The sequence below is a fragment of the Podarcis gaigeae genome, assembly GCF_964106915.1.
Source record: "Podarcis gaigeae genome assembly, chromosome: 3".
NCBI lineage: Eukaryota > Metazoa > Chordata > Lepidosauria > Squamata > Lacertidae > Podarcis > Podarcis gaigeae.
In genome coordinates this window covers 97,375,191-97,394,724 of record NC_139680.1, presented here as the reverse complement: position 1 = coordinate 97,394,724, position 19,534 = coordinate 97,375,191, and the positions used below count along the sequence as shown (strand labels likewise).

The following is a 19,534-nucleotide window of genomic DNA, read 5'->3' as shown; positions in this document are numbered from 1 at the left end:
GTACCTCGGGTTAAGAACTTTGCTTCAGGATGAGAACATAAATCGCATGACTGTGGCAGCGGGAGGCTAAAGTGGTACCTCAGGTTAAGAACAGTTTCAGGTTAAGAACGGACCTCCAGAACGAATTAAGTTAACCAAGGTTCCACTGTATGTGGATTGAAGATTAAGGGGAAAGCTAGGACAGAGGGCTATATGCTTTATTGACGCTGGTGGTGCTGTGGGCTAAACCGTTGCTCTGTCCCAGGGCCTGCCAACCTAGCTGTTCGAAAGCATGCCAGTGCAAGTAGGTAAATAGGTACTGCTGTGGCAGGAAGGTAAACGGCATTTCCGTGCGCTCTGGTTTCCGTCACGATGTTCCGTTGCACTAGAAGCGGTTTCGTCATGCTGGCCACATGAGCCGGAAAGTGTCTATGGGCTAATACCGGCTCCCTCGGCCTGAAAGCGAGATGAGCGTCTCAACCCCAAACAGTGGTACCTCGGGTTAAGTACTTAATTTGTTCTGGAAGTCCGTTCTTAACCTGAAACTGTTCTTAACCTGAAGCACCACTTTAGCTAATGGGGCCTCCTGCTGCTGCCGCACCGCTGGAGCACGATTTCTGTTCTCATCCTGAACTGAAGCGTCTTGAAGCATATGTAACCCGAGGTACCACTGTATTACTATTATTATTGGTGTTACTTTAAATGTTTCTTATCTCTCTCTGTTCTCTTTCTTTTCTTGTTCTGTCTTTTTCATCTTTTTGATTATGTTTGTTCTAGATACTATTTTATTGTATTGTGAAAACCGTAATGAAAAATGGGGGGGGAGAGATTCATATGAAACAACAGAATAAAGGTATACAGGAGATAAGCAACAATTGGGGTACTCGTAACCTTTTAATATATTTTAATGCTTGAGACATCTAGTAGTAACATTTGAGACTTAAGCTAATGGCATCATTTTATGTGCCTCATTCTGATGTTTTCCTCCCGCTGCCCACCAACTGACAAACTGAAAATAGCAATACTTCTAAACTGGGGGTGTGGGTTCATTTTAAAAATGAACTTCTGAAGAAAGTCAGTAATGAAGCAGTAATGGATGGCTTGTAGTTGACCAAGGGGTAATAAACAGGAACTGTTCTACAGTTCCTTTACAGGTGGGTGTCTTTCAGAGTTTCTTTTACAGCTTTTTTTTTTTTAAACCAACATAAAGACTCATGATTATGGTGCTGTGACTAAAACCATTGTATGAAATGGAGTAATCTTGAGAGAATAAAAAAGAATCAAGTAAGTCTTTTAGAGGAAACTGTGTTGTAGGAAGAATTGTGAGTACCTATCGAATCCCTGAAGGGAATAACTAAAGATGTATTGTTCCTGATCAAGAATAGGAAAAGGGGAAAATGCATTGTTTCAACTGTTTTTAGTATGAAGCATTCTAGAGTCATGGTTGACTGATTTCTGCTTTCCAGTGTTTTAATAGCCTTTAATCATATTCATCAAGAAAAAGAGGTGCCGGAGCTCACCATAAACACCTCCCTTGTTCTCTTAGAATGGCAATGGCGCCCACTTGAGAGGTGCTGGAACTGAGTTCCGGAGACTTCCAGCTGGAAAAAAGACCTGATATTGATTGATTTAGAATGTCCCAGGTGCTTACAGTCCAGGGTGTGATAGTTAAATAAGGCAAAAAGTGTTGTGTGAACAGGTTTGGACTTTTTAGGATGCTTAACCATTAAAAAGGTAAAGGTAAAGGTACCCCTGCCCGTACGGGCCAGTCTTGACAGACTCTGGGGTTGTGCGCCCATCTCACTTAAGAGGCCAGGGGCCAGCGCTGTCCGGAGACACTTCCGGGTCACGTGGCCAGCGTGACATCGCTGCTCTGGCGAGCCAGAGCCGCACACGGAAACGCCGTTTACCTTCCCGCTGGTAAGCAGTCCCTATTTATCTACTTGTACCCGGAGGTGCTTTCGAACTGCTAGGTTGGCAGGCGCTGGGACCAAGCAGCGGGAGCGCACCCCGCCGCAGGGATTCGAACCGCCGACCTTTCGATCGGCAAGTCCTAGGCGCTGAGGCTTTAACCCACAGCGCCACCATTACTCAGGAACAATGTGTGATATTTGGTGTTAGTCAGACTTGGAGCCGGCCTGTTGAAATGAATCAACAAATCAATTGCTCTCAGTGAGTCTACTCTGAATATGACTAAAATATATTCACTCAGTTTTGTAATATAATGCCTGTAGATTGCCAGATTATATTTCCAGAGCACACATCTTCAAGCTCATGGTTTTTCTTAAAGAATGGCTGTAGATCTAATATATATGTAGAGTTTTCCAGAATATAAGCTCTCCTGTAGAGGGTTCCTCTTTTCCTTTATCATTTCACCATAAATACAGGCTTGATCCAGCTCAAACTAAGTGTGTACAGCTGTTTCCCCCTCCCAAAAAAAACACAACTTATGTGGAGGACATGTTCTGGGTGCCCATGCACATAAGCAAAAATTGCACAAGTAGCGAGCACTCTCTGAACATCCTTTAAATGCCACCTCTGCCACTCTCCCTACAATCTGAACCAAAAATTTGAACCCTACAATTTGTATCCAAAAATACCCATAACTAGAATTGAACCTCTGGGGCAGGTTGGAGGACACTTGGAAAAGCAGCTGTTGCTGTGCTGCCATGACATCCTCCATCAGGACTCTCCAGCACTCTTCTGCCATTTCCAGGTTTGAATTGAATTAATTATTTCCCAGTGTCATGTGTATACGCAGTAGCAACCGGTGTGTGTGTGTGTGTGTGTGTGTGTGTGTGTGTAACGCCTGTGCTTTTATTGCTCACATGGAAATCAAATCAGACTTAAGTGCACTCAGAATTGGTTTTCTTCTTCTCTGAGCTTACTCATCTTGGTATCCATTTATTACAACCATGGGTTCATTTGAGTTAAAGTAAAGCGAATCAGAATGATCGAGATTAGAGCTTTCTGCCAATAGGAAACTGATTTCTGTGAACTGCCCTGAGACCCCCAAGTATAGGACGGTATATAAACCCAATAAATATTAATAATAATTCATCTGTCTGGCTTAGCCAGTCTTCACAGCCTTCTCCTTTGTCTGGGGTCTGTCTGTCTCCCTTCTGGTTCGCTTGTCAGGTGAACAGAGCAGGAGCAACGTAGGAAGGTGTGTCTAGGACAGGGGTCAGCAACCTTTTTCAGCTGCTGACCAGTCCACTGTTCCTCAGACCATGTGGTGGGCCAGACTATATTTGGGGGTGGGGTGAACAAATTCCTATGCCCCACAAATATCCCAGAGATGCATTTTAAATAAAAGGACATTCTGCTCATGTAAAAACACGCTGATTCCCGGACCATCCGTGGGCCAGATTGAGAAGGCGATTGGGCTGGATCCGGCCCCCGGGCCTTAGGTTGCGTACCCCTGGTCTAGGAGGAGACAGGGTTAAGTACGCCGAAGTATGAAGAATGAACCTGTCAACCCAGTGTGCAGCAGCTGTGAAAAAGTTAAGAGATTAGGAGAGGGGCTGAAAATGAACAGCTAGTATCATAATTTGGCTATACAAGTCTATGGTTTGTCCAGATTTGGGATGCTGTGTTCATTTATGGCTGCCATACCTATAAAAAGGTATTGCAGAGCTGGGAAAAGTGAAGAGAAAGACAACTCTCTTATAAGGGAAGGTTACCATGCCTGGAGCTTTTTTGGGGAGGTTGGGGGGATATGTTAGAGATGTGGGAAATTATACACATGGTGTGGAGAAAATGTGTAGGAAGAAGTCGTCCCCTCATAATACCAGAGCATGGAGTCATCCAATTGAAAGCCCTTTTAAGAAATGCACAATATGCTTCTACAGTCTGGAAAATATTTGACAATTTTTTATGGCTTCCTTGTTAAAGAGCTATCTTTAATTGTTTATACTTGGTCAGGATGCTAGATGAGTACATGCAGTTCTGTATATCAAATTGGCGTGTGCCTTTATGCAATCTTCTTGCAGCTTGCCTAAAAAGGGAGAAATATGATTAAAACCTATTTAAGATGCAGAATGGAAGCACCAAGCAATCTGCAAAGGGAGACAAATGTGCAAATTAAAAGCTTAAATGAAAGTTTGTTTGATTTTAAAAACCTCAATAGCTTTCCTAAAGATGGGGGGATACTGATATTCAGAACTCTGAGTGAGAGATAGCATAGGGGTTTTTGAATACAGGCCTTATCCATTGTTAAGTAGACACTAGCAGCCTAGTAGTACTCTTACACTGTATTGATCGATAACATTTTTAAACTATGCTGCTTAAGTGCCCTCCTACTTGAATGCTACATTTACCTTTTGACTTCTTACAAAGTTAAAACACCATTCTCTCTAGACTTCATACAATGATATTGGGGTCTCCATTATCCCTTTCAGGCTGATTGTGTGCCCTTATCATTCTTTATAAACAAAGACTATTGTTGAGTACTATTTTTGTAATTCGCACCTGACGGTTGTTCAGAAGTCCACATGTTCTTGATTTCACATCTGTGCCAGTAATCATTTCCATCTCCGTCCTTACTGATGCAGCACACTGTGTGCAAACCGAGTCTTGTCTATTTCCTTCCTATTTCCTTTGATTAAAGTCTGCAAGGCACTGATAGCAGTAGGATACATTGAAAGGTAAACAACTTAAATGATTACTACCTGTTTCTCATTTGTCCAGATTTATTGGACCCAGACCCTGTTTAATCCCTGGGGCTTTCCCTGGGGCTCTTCTCAGAAGAGGAGACATTTATTGGCAGTGTGCCTAGATATGAATTTTTTAAAAAGGTTTCCCATAAAGTGCTTCGCTGTGGGTGAAATTGACTGGGACAGCAGTTCTCAATCTTTTTCTCCCCGTGGACCTCTTGGAAATTGCTGTATGCCTTGGTGAATCACTTAAAGCTTTTGTCTTCAATGCCAGCATCATCAGCAAACCAGCAACATATTATGAGAATTGCAGGGTCTAGGCCAGGCTGCTGAAAAGAGATATTTAGGAGGAAATTGATAGACTGCACTACTGCTGTATTATGAAAATGATCTCTCTCGATGCCGACGCCGACCCTCCCTCCCCCAGATGGTGCAAAAAAGGATCATGGGACCTATCTAGCCTCTTCCATAAATCCAGCCCAGCAGTGGTCAAAACTTCCTGAGATCTCCATTGTCAGAAAAGAAAAGAGCAGAGGCAAGGATGGATTTACCTGATAGTTATGGTGACCACTGTCACTATAGCAACTTGCCCTAAAATATGAGAAGAGAGACTAAAGGTGCCTTTTGAAAACAAGGAATACTAGGGAAACCTTTGAACCTGGAAGGAAAAGGTTCTTGGCAGATTGACTTGCAGAAACAAATTTTCTTTCGGGCCTGCCTAAATCGACGGGGTGAGCTCCCGTTGCTCGGTCCCTGCTCCTGCCAACCTAGCAGTTCGAAAGCACGTCAAAGTGCAAGTAGATAAATAGGTACCACTCCTGCGGGAAGGTAAACTGTGTTTCCGTGCGTTGCTCTGGTTCGCTAGAAGCGGCTTAGTCATGCTGGCCACATGACCCGGAAGCTGTACGCAGGCTCCCTCGGCCAATAAAATGAGATGAGCGCCGCAACCCCAGAGTCGGCCACGACTGGACCTAATGGTCCATTTACCTTTAAATGCTTAGTACAAAAATTCAAGCGTGTCCTTAGAGGCTTGCTAAAGCAATACAAACTTTTGCACAAGTCCACCTTTTCTGAATTCTCATGCCATCGCCATCTTTTAGTTCTAACTTTTTAATGGTGCTTTTCTTGAACTTTATTTTTTTAATTCTGCAAGTAGCCTTAAGTGCTTTGCACTTGTTGTTTACCACTCTGAGTTCATGGGGAAAGTGGATTATTAATTTATTCATTTTAAAATCAGTGTAATGATGACTACTCTTATGTAACTGAGAATAATACAAAAGTGACAAGCATATCAAAATAATTGTGGGTTGCTTTTTTTAAAAAAACCAAACCCCACACAATTTAATACAATAATGCAATGCCTCCTTTACAGAAGTATCATAGCACCTCATTGTAGGAATTTACTTACAGGCTTGTCCTCTTACCCTACTTAGAGAATAACTCTAAAGCCAACAGAGAAACATGTGGATTCCCATTAACAAAAACACTTTTGTCTGATATACCTGGCCTGCAGTAGAAGGGGCAATTGCATGCATGACATCACACACTGAGGTGCAATTCAAATGCATGGCAGATTGCTCATATGACAACTTTGCCAAATCACTGTTTGCTGGATTAGTGGTACACTAGGTGCTAATTTTGATTTGTGTGTCTGAACCATATGAAAGATGCAATTAAAAAAACAAGTTATTCTTCCCTTGGGAAATCATGGTTTCAAAAATATATAACTATTGGCAATGAAGACGTAGTCCCCTGGTTTTCATTAGTTAATCCAAACCTTTACTTAGGATAGTAAACCCAGTTTATATTCTGCCGGCTTGAATATGTTCAGGGTTGCCAGTGCAAATTTCTCTTTCATATCTTTGGGGGGGGGGGGGAGAAAGATAAAGGTAAAGGACCCCTGGATGGTTAAGTCCAGTCAAAGGTGACTATGGGGTTATGGCACTCATCTCGCTTTCAGGCCGAGGGAGCTGGCGTTTGTCCGCAGACAGCTTTCCGGATCACATGGCCAGCAGGACTAAACCGCTTCTGGTGCAACGGAACACAGTGACAGAAGCCAGAGCACACAGAAACAGTGTTTACCTTCTCACCGCAGCAGTACCTATTTATCTACTTGCACTGGCGTGCTTTCAAGTTCACTCCGTTGCAAGCCCAAGAGGCTCAGTGGTTTAGAACACAGCGCCACCCGCATCCCTATATCTTTGTACCGCCCTTGAGTTGTGTAGGAAGGAACGCTCTCACCCTTCCAGTCATCCACACGTTTCGCTTGCTCTGTGCTGTCCCTTTTTGACACAGTAGAATTAACATAAAAGACAAAAATATCCTGTTTTCAGATTCTCAGCAATCAAGTTATTTTAGAATAAAGGCACACCAAATTTCAGCATTCTGCCTGTGCAAGTTTCTTAACAGTTTTGACATTTCCAAGAATGAGTCATTCCTAAATATCTTCAGTGTGTTCAGCTGTTATGCAAGGCACCACAGAATTTCAGGCTGTGCACACTTACCCGGAAGAAAACCCCCGTAAGCACACTGGGGTTGACTTTGGAGTAAATGTGCATATGATTATACGGTAAGTTTTTGAATGCTGTATATGCTCAACTCCCAGTTAAGCGCAAGTTCCTTGCATTTCATATATATATATATATATAGCACAAAAGGAAACAAAAACTGAAATACCAAAAACTGAGAAGTCCTTACATAAAAGAAAACAAAAACTCTGCATTAATTGGAGCAAGAAAATGTTTTATTATGTTGGTATGTTCTCTCATCTTAAACTCTGTGCACAACTCTTATGGGAATACTTAATACCATCATTAATTTAAAAATGTAGCTCCAACGTGAAGCTCCTTTTTAGGAGCTGTGGAGCTCTTGATTTCCATGTCTCTAATGTCTATAAATATGCAAGAACTCAAGAACCACTTCTGCTGTTTTTGTAAATAACACGCATCTTGTTTGTTTGTTACAATATGGAAATCACAGACATGGGGAGCAGAAAAGAAGAAAGAAGCACTAATTGGTATTAACCATTAGAAAAACAGCAGCAAATTAGGGAGTGCTAGAAAAAAACAATGAAGCCAAAGCAAATGCTGTACATTATATTCTTTGTTCCTTTTTAGCTTGTGTAAAAATGCACGTTTTGAATTTAGCCTTAATCATGTTAAAACAATGCAGTGCTTTAAACATGAAGCATTCTTAATATGCAGTGTCCCTACAGCAGTTTGTTTTAATTCATATTGGGGAAAGGTAATTAGACTCTGGATTTTTAATGAGGCATTCAAAGGAATAATTAGCAGTGTTCCTTAAAAAAAAAGAGAAATTAAATTTGCCCTTTAAAAAAAGCCTTACTTTTGTTTGTAGGTCTAGTGCTGTGTGGGTTTTTTTTCAAATAGTGATCACATTATGGGTGTTTTTAGCTTCCTGGGCTGTGCAAAGGCATTTAGCATATAAACTGAACTGCAGCAAATGTTTTCCTCTGCAGGTTTATTTAGCAACCTCAACCAATCAAGTACCTAAAGCTTGGCAAGCTGTCCATCGCACCCCAAAACACAACTGCATCTGATTTGTAGCATAAAATGTTTCTTAATTGACCTGAATACACAGGCTACCATGCTACTTCTCTGGAGTAATTTGGTAACATGTTTAGAATTTTGTTGTTGTTGTTGTTAGTTTCTGAAGGTGTCTGTTAAGCCTGTGATGGATTTTTGCAAAGGAAAATCCCTGTTCATTTCCTCCAGGCAGAAAAAGCAAGGAGGAGGAGTGGTCTGGGATTTGAGTTACTTGGGAGTCAGCTTGCTAGTTGCTGAAGGGAAAAAGTCCCTTACTCCCTTCCAGCCTTATACCGTATTTTTTGCTCTATAAGACTCAGTTTTTCCCTCTTAAAAAATAAGGGGAAATGTGTGTGCTCCTTATGGAGCGAATGCAGGCTGCGCAGCTATCCCAGAAGCCAGAACAGCAAGAGGGATCGCTGCGCAGTGAAAGCAGCAATCCCTCTTGCTGTTCTAGCTTCTGAGATTCAGAATACTTTTTTCTTGTTTTCCTCCTCCAAAAACTAGGTGCGTCTTGTGGTCTGGTGCATCTTATAGAGCGAAAAATACGGTATTTCTTCACAGTAGGAGCATAGGAAGCTGCGTTACACTGAGTCAGTCTGCTGGTCCATCTCATAGAATCATAGATTCTATGCTCAGTTTGTGTTTACATATGCAGACTAGTGACTCTCTGGGCACAGAGGAAATCTCCAACCCTACTTAGAGATGCTGGAGATGGATCTCAGGACTGCCTGTGTGCAAAACAGATGCTCTTCCACTGGACTTGCTTCCTTTCCCCTAAATGAGGAAGTCTCATTAAGGAACACCGGCAACCTACAACCCGGCTAATGTAGAAGCTTAGAGCGTGAGCTATGCAGTCCTATTCAAATCTCATCTCTGAGGTGCCCAGTCCCTGTCAATGTTGAATGACATTTTAAGAAGATAGTGATGTAGAACAGTGTGTGTGTGGTGTTTTTTTTAAGAACCATTTGTGTGTGGAAAGTTAAATGCCATATGTTATGACTTGGGTTTGAGGCAGGAAACGTATAAAAGAGCATTTGCTTCCTGTCTTACACATTTGAACTCTGTGTCCTTTGAACGCAAACTGAAGAAAATGTGCATATATATATATATACACACACCCTGCTAATGTCTGAGTGATACTGTAAAACATACACCCTGGGAGAATAAATTAGTTCAGACCCATTCAAATATAGGCAAGGATTAAGGACCACAGAAATCAAAGAGGGTGTGCTTCCTTTCCCCTCATGACTGTACATATTGAGCTGTTTGTAGCTCCAAGCCTGATACTCTTGAGATGTGAGGAAAGTATAACGATAGGTTCTCATCTAGCATCACTCTCTTCATTCTTGTCTTTGTAGCTCTATGCCCATGGCCGCTGAAGACCTTGCAGGCAACTTAGCAAATCTCTACATTCGGCAGAATTCTACCAGTGCCATTTCCTTAGACTTTGAGCCTAATGCCGACTATCAGTTTGTGGAAATCGTAGAAGAACGATACAAATGTGCCTATTGCCACCTGGTCCTTCACAATCCTCACCAGACGGGATGTGGGCACAGATTTTGCCAGCGTTGCATAGTCTCTCTGAGGTAAGAAATGTCCCTTCCTTCTCTTACATTCAGATCCAAACCCTCCCTTTCCATCCCTGAAAACTATGTAAATTGTGTTTGTGTGAGGGCTGGGGAACAGGATTCCATTGTGGGAAACCATTTTGGCAGGCGAGTAGTGCTGCCCGCCTGTCAGTCACCTGGTGTCAGGTGACCCAACTTCAAAGGAAATAATCATGTGTTCCTGATTCTTCCTCTTCCGGAAAGCTTGAACTCGAGCTGTGCTTCAAAGAAAGATCCCTACTGCAAAAGCAGTGTTTGCAGCCACAAACTCTGGATTGGCTACACTCAGGAATTCCTAAGTGAATTGGATCCCAGCATTATCTTGGGTGTGTGTTGATGGATGTGGCTTGGGGAAACAGATTTGTGGGCCACATGAGGACCCCAGCCAAGCCTAATTATTCCTGCAACTCCACAAGCAATGTGAACAGCACATTACTATAATCCTAAGGTGTGTTAGTTTTCCTCTTGCTTTAGTCAACACATTTTCCCAGGGCAACTTTTTAAATTTTTTGTGGACATCTGAGGCATGAGCAGTGCAATATTAAAACATTCTGAAATCCCATTAACTTCAACGGAGGCCCTTTAAACACATACTTCGCTCCTCAGTAAAACAAATGGGGATTGGATACACTTTTGTCTGGTTCACGTCCATATGTTAGATGCGTTGTGATCTTAAATAAGGCTTCTTATTGCAGCTTCCCATAGAAGCTGGTGGGTTTTTCTTTCTGGGAAGTCCCTCTTTACAACGCTTGAAAAATTATAGCAGTGATATAAAAATGCTACAGGCTTGGTGTGACTTTGCCATAGAGAAGAGATGTAGAAAAATGAAACTTTAACTCTGTCTTGTAAAAGCACCCTTTTGATTCACTAAGTTTCACTTCAGAGTCATACTGGTTTCTTCCTTTCTGAAATGCCTGCACAGTTACTTTCTAGAGTGAAATTGAGATGCTGTAATTCTAAAGTGTCACTTAACCGTTCGATCATATGCTTGTCTACTTGGAAGTAATTCCCATTTGTTTCCATTAAGTTTACTCCCAAGATAACAGGGTATGGGATGGCAGCCTAATGCTGCACGACTGAGCACATTTACATGGAAGTAAGAACCTCTGAGCACTAAATAAATATGCATAGGATTGTGTTGTGTGGGTTTTAAGACTTATTGATGAGAAAGAAATAATTGACGTACCATGTCCTGGGATCAATAGTGTGGTGTAGGTTTAAATGAAATAAATAAGAAGCAGCCCTTGCTTAATGACTTACTAGTTTCCTTTGTTTATATCTGATCTATAACATAGTTTTAACACTGGGTGGGGAGCCCACAGCCTTCCATGTGTTGTTGTCCTACAATTCCCATCATTCCTGACCACTGTCCATGCTGGCTAGGATTGTTGAGAATCCAGCAACATCAATAGAATCACAGGCTCCCCTCCCCTGTTTAACAGGACTGCTTTGATACTATGTTGATTTTTATTCAGTTTTTCCTCTTCTGCACAGTTCTTAGCATTTTTATGTGCTCTCAATTTTTGTGACGGTTATTACTTAATGCTCAGTTAAACTACTTGTTAGGTTGCCGGCTTTGTTAATTTAATTTCCTCTTGCAATTTCCCTTTAGCTCTCTGTACGGTAACATGACAGCGGGACTCCAATTTAAAGAGGTGCTGCGAGTGTAGCCAACAGACTCTAGAATCATTTAAAATGGGTGAGGAGGACATTTTTGAGAAAAGGGTATGCTGAAATCGGCACCGGTCTAATATGCAGCAAGATGAGGGATCTTAAAAATAATTCTTTTGTTCAGATAAAACTGGAATTTAATGGGCCAGCTATAATAGGCATATAATTTTGATCCTTTCCCCAGAGCAGATTTTTTAAAAACCAAATATAACCTCTGATCTCTTTAGAGAACTGAATGCTGTACCCACCTGTCCTGTGGACAAAGAAGTAATAAAACTACATGAAGTAAGAAAATAATTTTTGTTTACATTCTTTGGAGGGTGCGGGGAGTTGATCGATTCAACATTTTTTGTGTGCAGTATTATTTGAATGTATGTGAAGAATCTATTCAAGCCCAATGAGATTTTTATACCAGAATGTTTAAATAATTTTAATCATCAAAACATGAAGAACAAACTTGGAAATCCAGAACTCTCAGGAATGGCCAGATCTATTCCCCCTCCTACTCCTGTTTTTAGGGGGAAATGAGTTTTACAATTGTGAAGCAAGTTTATGGCTTCCTGCCAGCCCTTCCTGTTAAGATTTCACATCATGCTAACACAGTCAAGAGCCTTTGGGCTGATCTTTATGATCCTGATCTGTATTATGAGGTGAGGCATTTCTTGTAAAATAGATACTATCTCAAGCCATTTAGGGTTTGTAGCTCAAAGCCACCACTTTGACCTCATGCCCAGAAAATAAAACAGCAACTACTGCAGGGGTGGAAAAATTATCTGTTCGTTCATTCAGTTTATTTCCTGCCCTTTATCCATGGTAGCAAACACATCAGTAATCATAAATTTTGAAATCGGCTTAAAACATTCTGGAAACCAGTGATTTTCAGGATTGACAGGTGCCTGGGTAAATAGGAACGTTTTAAAAACTTCTCCGAAGTCAACAGTCGGGGAGAGAAGTACACCTGAACAGGGAGGGCAATTCTACAAATGGGAAACTGACACTGAAATGGCCCAGTCACAGGTCAGCAGCATCTGACCTACGGCGGCACCCCCAAAAAGGCCTCCCCTGCCAATTGTGGGGTCTGAGTAATGGAAGGCTGCTGTCCCTGACCCGCCTCCACAATAGGGCAGTTGCAGGTTGGAGAGAACTCAAAGACAACAAACCTGAATAACAGAGAAGATGGAGCTGTGTGTGGAACTTGGGGTAGATATTCTGTGTGTTGGGAGGAGGAGAGCTGAAATTTCTTCACCACCGTAATCCTTCCTGTTCAAGGGGTTTGTTTGATATAATTTATGCTCATCTGATGCCTAGTTACTCTCTCTCCTCTAGACCCTTCAAGCATTTGAAACTAGCATTAACCTCACTCCCCAAACTTCAACACTGGAAACTTGTTTATCACATAATTTCCTCTGTAGCAAGATTGGCTTTTCATTAAGTTTTAAAAGATTATAGTGAATTATGGACCTTCTGCGTGTGCTTTGAAATAAGCTTTTATACTCTTTTTATTTAGGTTTTCAAAGACAATTGCTGTAAAAGGGAAGTTCTCAATTTGCAAGTGTTTTGCAGAAATTCACCAGCCTGTAATGCGAAAACGTCTCTGGGGCGATATCAGGTTTGCATTCCTCAACTCTTAGTATCAATTGAGCCAAGTTTTGATGTCTTTCTGCCTTTGTGAAGCAATTGCACTTATTACTAAAGCTACTTCCCCCCCTTTTTTCTTTTTTAATATACTTTTTTAAACATAATATATATTTTCCCATTATGAGTATAAGAAGCGTCAGCCTGTGTGGGTGGGATCGCACTGCAAATAAAAGACTTGATATTGCATTGCTCTTAAACTGCTTGTTTTACTCACTGGAACCTCAGTTTTTTCCTCTCTCTCCCTGTTAAATAGATCTCCTGTGGTTGTGGAAAAAAGCCAGGCCGTTGGCTTTGACCCTGCCAAATGTGTACTGAGGGCATAGGAGGGTGGGTGGGGGAGCATGAAGCATCTGTATTCTTCTCATCCAATCCCTGCAAGTTCAAGGTGAATAGTGCAGCTTCTGTGATCTTACCACGTGATGTTATGCACATGGATTTATAAATCAGGCAGCAGTGAGCAAGAACATTGGATGCAAATAATTTAACTTGTCTACCCACAGCTTATTTATTTCATTTATAAGCCACCTTCCCACACACCCCAAGATGCTCAAGGTGGTGTAAATGGTACACACACACCCCATTTTATCCATTTGTACATTAAATTTGTGTGTTCTTCTCAAAAGGGAAGAACAGAAAAGAAACTTGTCTTAATTGTGCCAGACGTGCTTTATATTGGCATTTGGGGCATCTAAAAGTGGGGGGGGGGGGGCTTCTTTACAGCAGAGTGTAAAAGCCTAGGAACATGCCTAGGTAGAAACCAATGTGGTCTTTAGGCAAACGTTTTGTAGGCAGAGGTGGAAGGGACGCTGAAGGTCATCTAGTCCAGCCCCTGCAATATAGGAATCTCAGCTTAGAATAATGGATATAGAATAATACAGTCTATAGAATAATGGAACAATAACCCTCTGGGGCAGATTTGGGGACAGCACAGGGGGAGAAGAAGGAGGAAATTAAGTAGATGAATACATCAGAAGCTGCCTTATATTGAGTCAGTCCATTGGTCCATGTAGCCCAGTACTGTCCACTCTGGCTGGCAGCAGCTCTCCAGGGTTTCGGACAGACAGGGGTTCCTCCCAGCCCAACCAGGAAATCCCAGGGATTGAACTCGGGACTTTCTGTATACAAGACGGATGCTCTACCCCAGCTTTTCCTGTTGTTATTATTATTAGAATTAGAATTTATCTACCACCCTATACCCGGAGGTCTCAGGGCGGTTCACAGAATAAAATCAAAATATAAAACCACAAAATACATAATCAAAATAAAAACAACCCAATAACCCCCCCCCCCAAAAAAAACCCACATTTTAAAAGGGCATAGTAGAAGGAAGCAGGACTCTGAAACCAACAACAACAGAAGGATTTGTGCATGGCAATGGAAAAGGAAAAGGCAGAGGCTTATGGAGGAAGAGAGAGATGTGACTGTCCCCACAACAAATGCTTTATTGAGAAGCTGTGGCTCACTGCATTACCCCATGATTGTACGCCCAAAGGTGCAAGAAACCAACAGAATATAGGCACAATGTTGTAGACTATGGGGTTTTTAGAGAGACATCTGACCTTCCTTGCAGATCCCAAAATGCGGTGTGTTTTATGTGCGTCCTGTACATACTATGGTGATGTTTATGATGCAGGTAATATATGGTAGTACATGATTCTGCTTTACAGGATCACCTACAACAGTGTTTGTTCGAAAGCGTGCAGTGCACTAATGAAGGATGTTGTGAAAAAGTTATTCGGAAGGATTTGCAAGAACACCTAGGTTTGCAGTGCAGCTATCGGAAGGAACTTTGCCAGTACTGCAAACAGCCTGTGACTTCAATTGATTTAAAGGTAAGATGTTCATAAAAATGTCTCCAAAACACTGTGGAAAACCCTAAATGTGACTCTTCCCTCTCTCTATATATGAACAATCTCATAAATATATATATATTGCTCTCCCTCTTGTTTCTGTCACAGTCTTGAAGAGCTTAAACTACGATGACGACATGCACTTCTGTTTCTCTGTTATATCTGCATCAGGTGTAGCATTGCAAGTCCCAGGCTGCTGTGGTGTGTTGGGTGCAGGCCAATAAGCTCAGACTGAATTGTCTGTGCATATTTCTAGACATGGGCCATTTACTTTTTATTCCACTGTAGAAGAGAGAGAGATGCGAAGCAAGAAATAAATAAATAAAAATCAGAGAGGGATGTAATGACATTAAGTCTGTAATATGCAGCAGGTTAGAAAGGCCTACCTTATATATGAAAACCACAATCAACTGGAGCATTGTGCATTCCTCCCCTCCCCCTCCCCTTTGGAGTGATGGAAGGAGTGCTTGAAAAAGCACTATTGTTCATTTCAGTTGGACTTGCATTGTCGATTCCTAGTGGATGGTCAACACGATTTCTTCTGCCTTTTGGTTTTGTATTAAGTAGAGCCAACCTCTTCATTTCTCTTGAATAACAGATTTCCCAATGTGTTTTCAGACTCATGAGAGAACAGATTGTCCCGATTATCCCTTGATTTGTCCCCATGGCTGCCCACAGATAATTCTGACAAAAGAGGTACAATGTTATTTTCGTTTCATTGCAAGATAACAGTGTTGTTGAGAGAAGAGCAAAATAGTCCCTAGTTGTTGCTAGCCTCTGCATGTGGCAGTACGAGTTGCCGCCCTTCTTTGTGTTAGTAATTATGTGACATTGCCATCCATGGATAATGTAAGAGCACAAAGTAGCATCTGTGGACCGCTTTATTATTGTCATTGTCCATGACTAGATTTGGTGACGATGCAGAGAATGTAATCTAGTTCCTTTTTGTACTTCTTTTGCAGGAAATAAAGGTCATAACGCACAAACCTTCTTCACCTATAATTAATGTGTCGTTTAAAACTTGTTAATATTTGCAGGTAGAAGAGCATGTCGTAATATGTCCGGAGGTGAAAATTGATTGTCCTTATAAAAAGTATGGCTGTTCTACAAAGGTATTGTAATGCAATCATCCATGGTCCTACAGTAGATGCTAATTCTCCAAAGCATAAAAGGGCACTAGCTAACCAATGTCTCTTTCTGCTTCATCCTTCTTTTTTTGTTCCTCTGGTTTAATTTTTTCAGAATATCCCTGCTGAGATTTTCCCCTTGTTACGTTTTGTTTTGTGTTTTTTTTTAAATAATATTTATTGATAGTTTTTATCTTAATTACAATACCAAAGAAACAATATAATATAGCACTTCTTTTAACATAATTTTCTCAACTTCTTGGACTCCCTCACATCTCCCGCTCCTGCATTCCTGACAATAAATTTCTATCCAGCAAATTTATCCCCTTTTTTCTATTCTTATTATCTATTTTCCGATGTTGTTTCTCTAATTTAGGTAACTTTAATTCAAATCTCAAAAATTAAAATATAACCTAAAATTTCCCAAACTTTACATTTTCTTAAATTTAGCTTCTCTTCATCTTTCACTTCACCTAGCTTAATGGTGCCAAGTTTTTTATACTCTGGCCTCCTTCTTAGCATTCATACAGTTTACAATATTTTTGTAAATAAGTCTTAAATTTCTTCCAGTCTTCCTCCACCGTCTCTTCTCCCAGGTCTCGGATTCTGCCAGTCATCTTGGCCAGTTCCATATAGTCTATCAGTTGCATCTGCCATTCTTCCAGTGTGGGTAAATCTTGAGTTTTCCAATGCTTAGCGACAAGTATCCTTGCTGCTATTGTTGCATACATAAAGAATGTTCGGTCCTTCTTTAACACCTTCTGGCCGACAATGCCCAGAAGGAAGGCCTCTGGTTTCTTAGGGAAGGTATACTTAAACACCTTTTTCAGCTCATTATATATCATTTCCCAGAAAGCCTTCACTCTAGGACAAGTCCACCAGGGGTGAAAGAATGTTCCTTCATTTTCTTTACATTTCCAACATTTGTTATCAGACAAGCGGTACATTTTTGCAAGTTTGACTGGGGTCATATACCATCTATATATCATTTTCATAACATTCTCTTTCAAAGCATTACATGCAGTAAAATTCAGCCCCGTAGTCCACAACCTCTCCCAGTCCTCAAACATGATGTTATATCCAATGTCCTGTGCCCACTTTATCATAGCCGATTTAACCGTTTCATCTTGTGTATTCCATTTTAACAGCAAGTTATACATTCTTGAAAGTACCTTAGTCTTAGGCCCTAACAATTCCGTTTCTAGCTTCGATTTTTCCACCTGGAATCCTAACTTTTTGTCAAGTTTAAAAACTTCTTTAATCTGAGCATAATGTAGCCAATCTCGCACTTTCCCCTTGTTACGTTTTGTTTTGATTTTTTTTGCTTTAGAATGATTTTAAATCTGTTTAGTTTATAATGTGTCAGGTTAGCTTTGTTCTCACTACATGTTTATATTCTCATTTTAGATTAAAAGAGGAAAACTTTCAGAACATGAGAATATGTACTTGAGAGAACACATGCTTCAGATCTTAGATAAGAACTCAAAGCTGGAAGATCAGGTATAGCATGGCATTTCCTTCCAAACCCTTCAGCTTCTAAGTGGAAACAAGCGACAGTTCTAAAAATTCAAAGAGGTTCAAAAGAGGCTAAACTTCCCTTAGTTCCACAAGTGTCTTACCCATGTACTTGTGCAATTTGCTAATTTTGGAGAAATTACTACTGCTTGTGAGATCTTTATTGGAGACAATTGTCCACACACACAGTAGCTAGTTGGGGGCGGGGAACCACACATCCACGCCACATTTACATACCGTCATTACAGATTCACAGTAGCACTTTGCAGAAGGGAGTATGCAAATTAGCAAGAAGGTAATTTGCCTCAAGTACTTTTTCATGTAGCAAACTAGAAGGAAGGATGAGGTTTGGTCGAAAGTATATATGCAGACAGAAGTCTGGAGCCCTGGGGGGAAAATGTTGCTAATTAAGAATCTGTAGGTTGACAGTTATCTTTTTATTATTATTACATGCAAAAAGTACCCTTCTCCCCCTTTGAAGGCCCCTTCCCTTTGCATTTCCATATGATTGCAGTATTGTTGTTATTACGTTAAGGTTTGGGTACAGTGAAAGCTTTTGTATGAAGAAAGGGCAAGTAGTAACACTAATCTTCCATGTATCTGCTTCAGGTTATTTCTGCAGTGCTTTTGGCACCCTTATTGTTCTCTGAAGGGTGTTTATGTGTTAGGGGCCATTTGGTACCTTCCAACATTTATAATGTGTGGTGATCCTTCATTTGAATAAGATGAACTTTAGAAAGTCAGCTTGAAAAGAGGAAAGCATGTTTCAGTTCCTCATGCCATGCTAAAACTGTTGAGTGTGTGCGTGAGTGTGTGTTCTACAGAAAGTCACTGTGAGGTTAGGTGTCACTTTTCTTATGAAAGAAAAACCTTCTGAATCTAGCAGCATGGTACTCATTGATGCATATTTAAATCACACCCTAGAAACAATGGGTTTTGATTGTTGGCTACCATTTTTTCTGTTGCTATTGATGTGTATAGCATGCATCAGTGGGGGGTGGAGGGAATTGTACACACTATAAACTTTCCTGGGTGTCCTTGTTGGCATGTGTCTACCTTGGGAGGAGGAGTGCGCCTTCGTAGGTGAAGTCAAGCTATGGGAGAGTTACAGTGCCTGCTGTGGCTGTAGAAACCGATGCAGGACAGACATGTTTTGTTGCAGCTGAGGCAAAATCAATCTGTCATAGTCCTAGGCAGTGGACAAAAACAGAGAGATTGTTAAGCCTCTGGTGGGCTACCATACTTGGTTGTTGGGTCTGTGTGGAACACAAGATAAAAACTGACCCCGTCGAAAGTGATTGTGGGAATTATCCTTGGGCTATTAGCTTGTCCATCTCTTAACAGCTGAGCAAACCCTCTGGGTTGTATTCAGTGTTAGCTCTGTTCTGAGTTAGACATGACTAACTACTTTGAGCATTAGCTGGATTTAACCCTTGTTTCATAATTCAGTTTTTTCATGAGTTTTTGTGTCTTTTTAAAAATAAAACATTAAATTTACAACTTCGCATTTTATTTTGTAGATCTCTGACCTTTATAACAATCTTGAACACAAAGAGAGAAAAATACAGCAGCTAGCAGACACGATTAAGAAGTGTGAGAGAGATTTCAGGCAGTTTACACAGCTGTACGGTAAAAATAGCAACTTACTGGCAAGCACTCAGGTAATCCCATCCTCCTTCCTAACAGAGTTTCTGCTTCAAAGAAAACACAACAGTATCTATGTGGTGATACTGCCTGCACTGTGCTAGATTCAGCTTAAAATGTGAGGTTTTCTGGCTCTGCTTAACCTGGACATCATTTCCATTTTGTTTTCATAGTTCATTCGCATGCTGAAAGCAAAAATGGATTCCCACCCCTCTGTGCTTTCAGATTGCACATGTGTGGTGACTGTCTCCTGCATGCATTGGGTGAAACCCACATAACTGGGATACAAAATTGAAGTTT

General features: G+C 41.0%; 1 protein-coding gene across 3 annotated transcripts in view; it reads left to right on the top strand.

The window, feature by feature from the left end:
• Positions 1-19,534, top strand: part of TRAF5 (TNF receptor associated factor 5) — a 28,760-nt gene that overhangs the window by 4,390 nt on the left and 4,836 nt on the right. For 2 of the 3 annotated variants that reach the window (XM_083733444.1, XM_083733445.1), the window contains exons 2-9: positions 9,541-9,768; positions 11,688-11,745; positions 12,968-13,069; positions 14,766-14,930; positions 15,567-15,644; positions 15,986-16,060; positions 17,483-17,575; positions 19,111-19,251. In XM_083733444.1, the coding sequence (XP_083589570.1) occupies positions 9,545-9,768; positions 11,688-11,745; positions 12,968-13,069; positions 14,766-14,930; positions 15,567-15,644; positions 15,986-16,060; positions 17,483-17,575; positions 19,111-19,251 (936 nt within the window). In that variant the 5' untranslated portion in view covers positions 9,541-9,544. Of the gene's footprint in view, positions 1-7,016; positions 7,204-9,540; positions 9,769-11,687; positions 11,746-12,967; positions 13,070-14,765; positions 14,931-15,566; positions 15,645-15,985; positions 16,061-17,482; positions 17,576-19,110; positions 19,252-19,534 lie in introns of those variants that run through there. The other variant, XM_083733443.1, reaches the window with a different exon arrangement.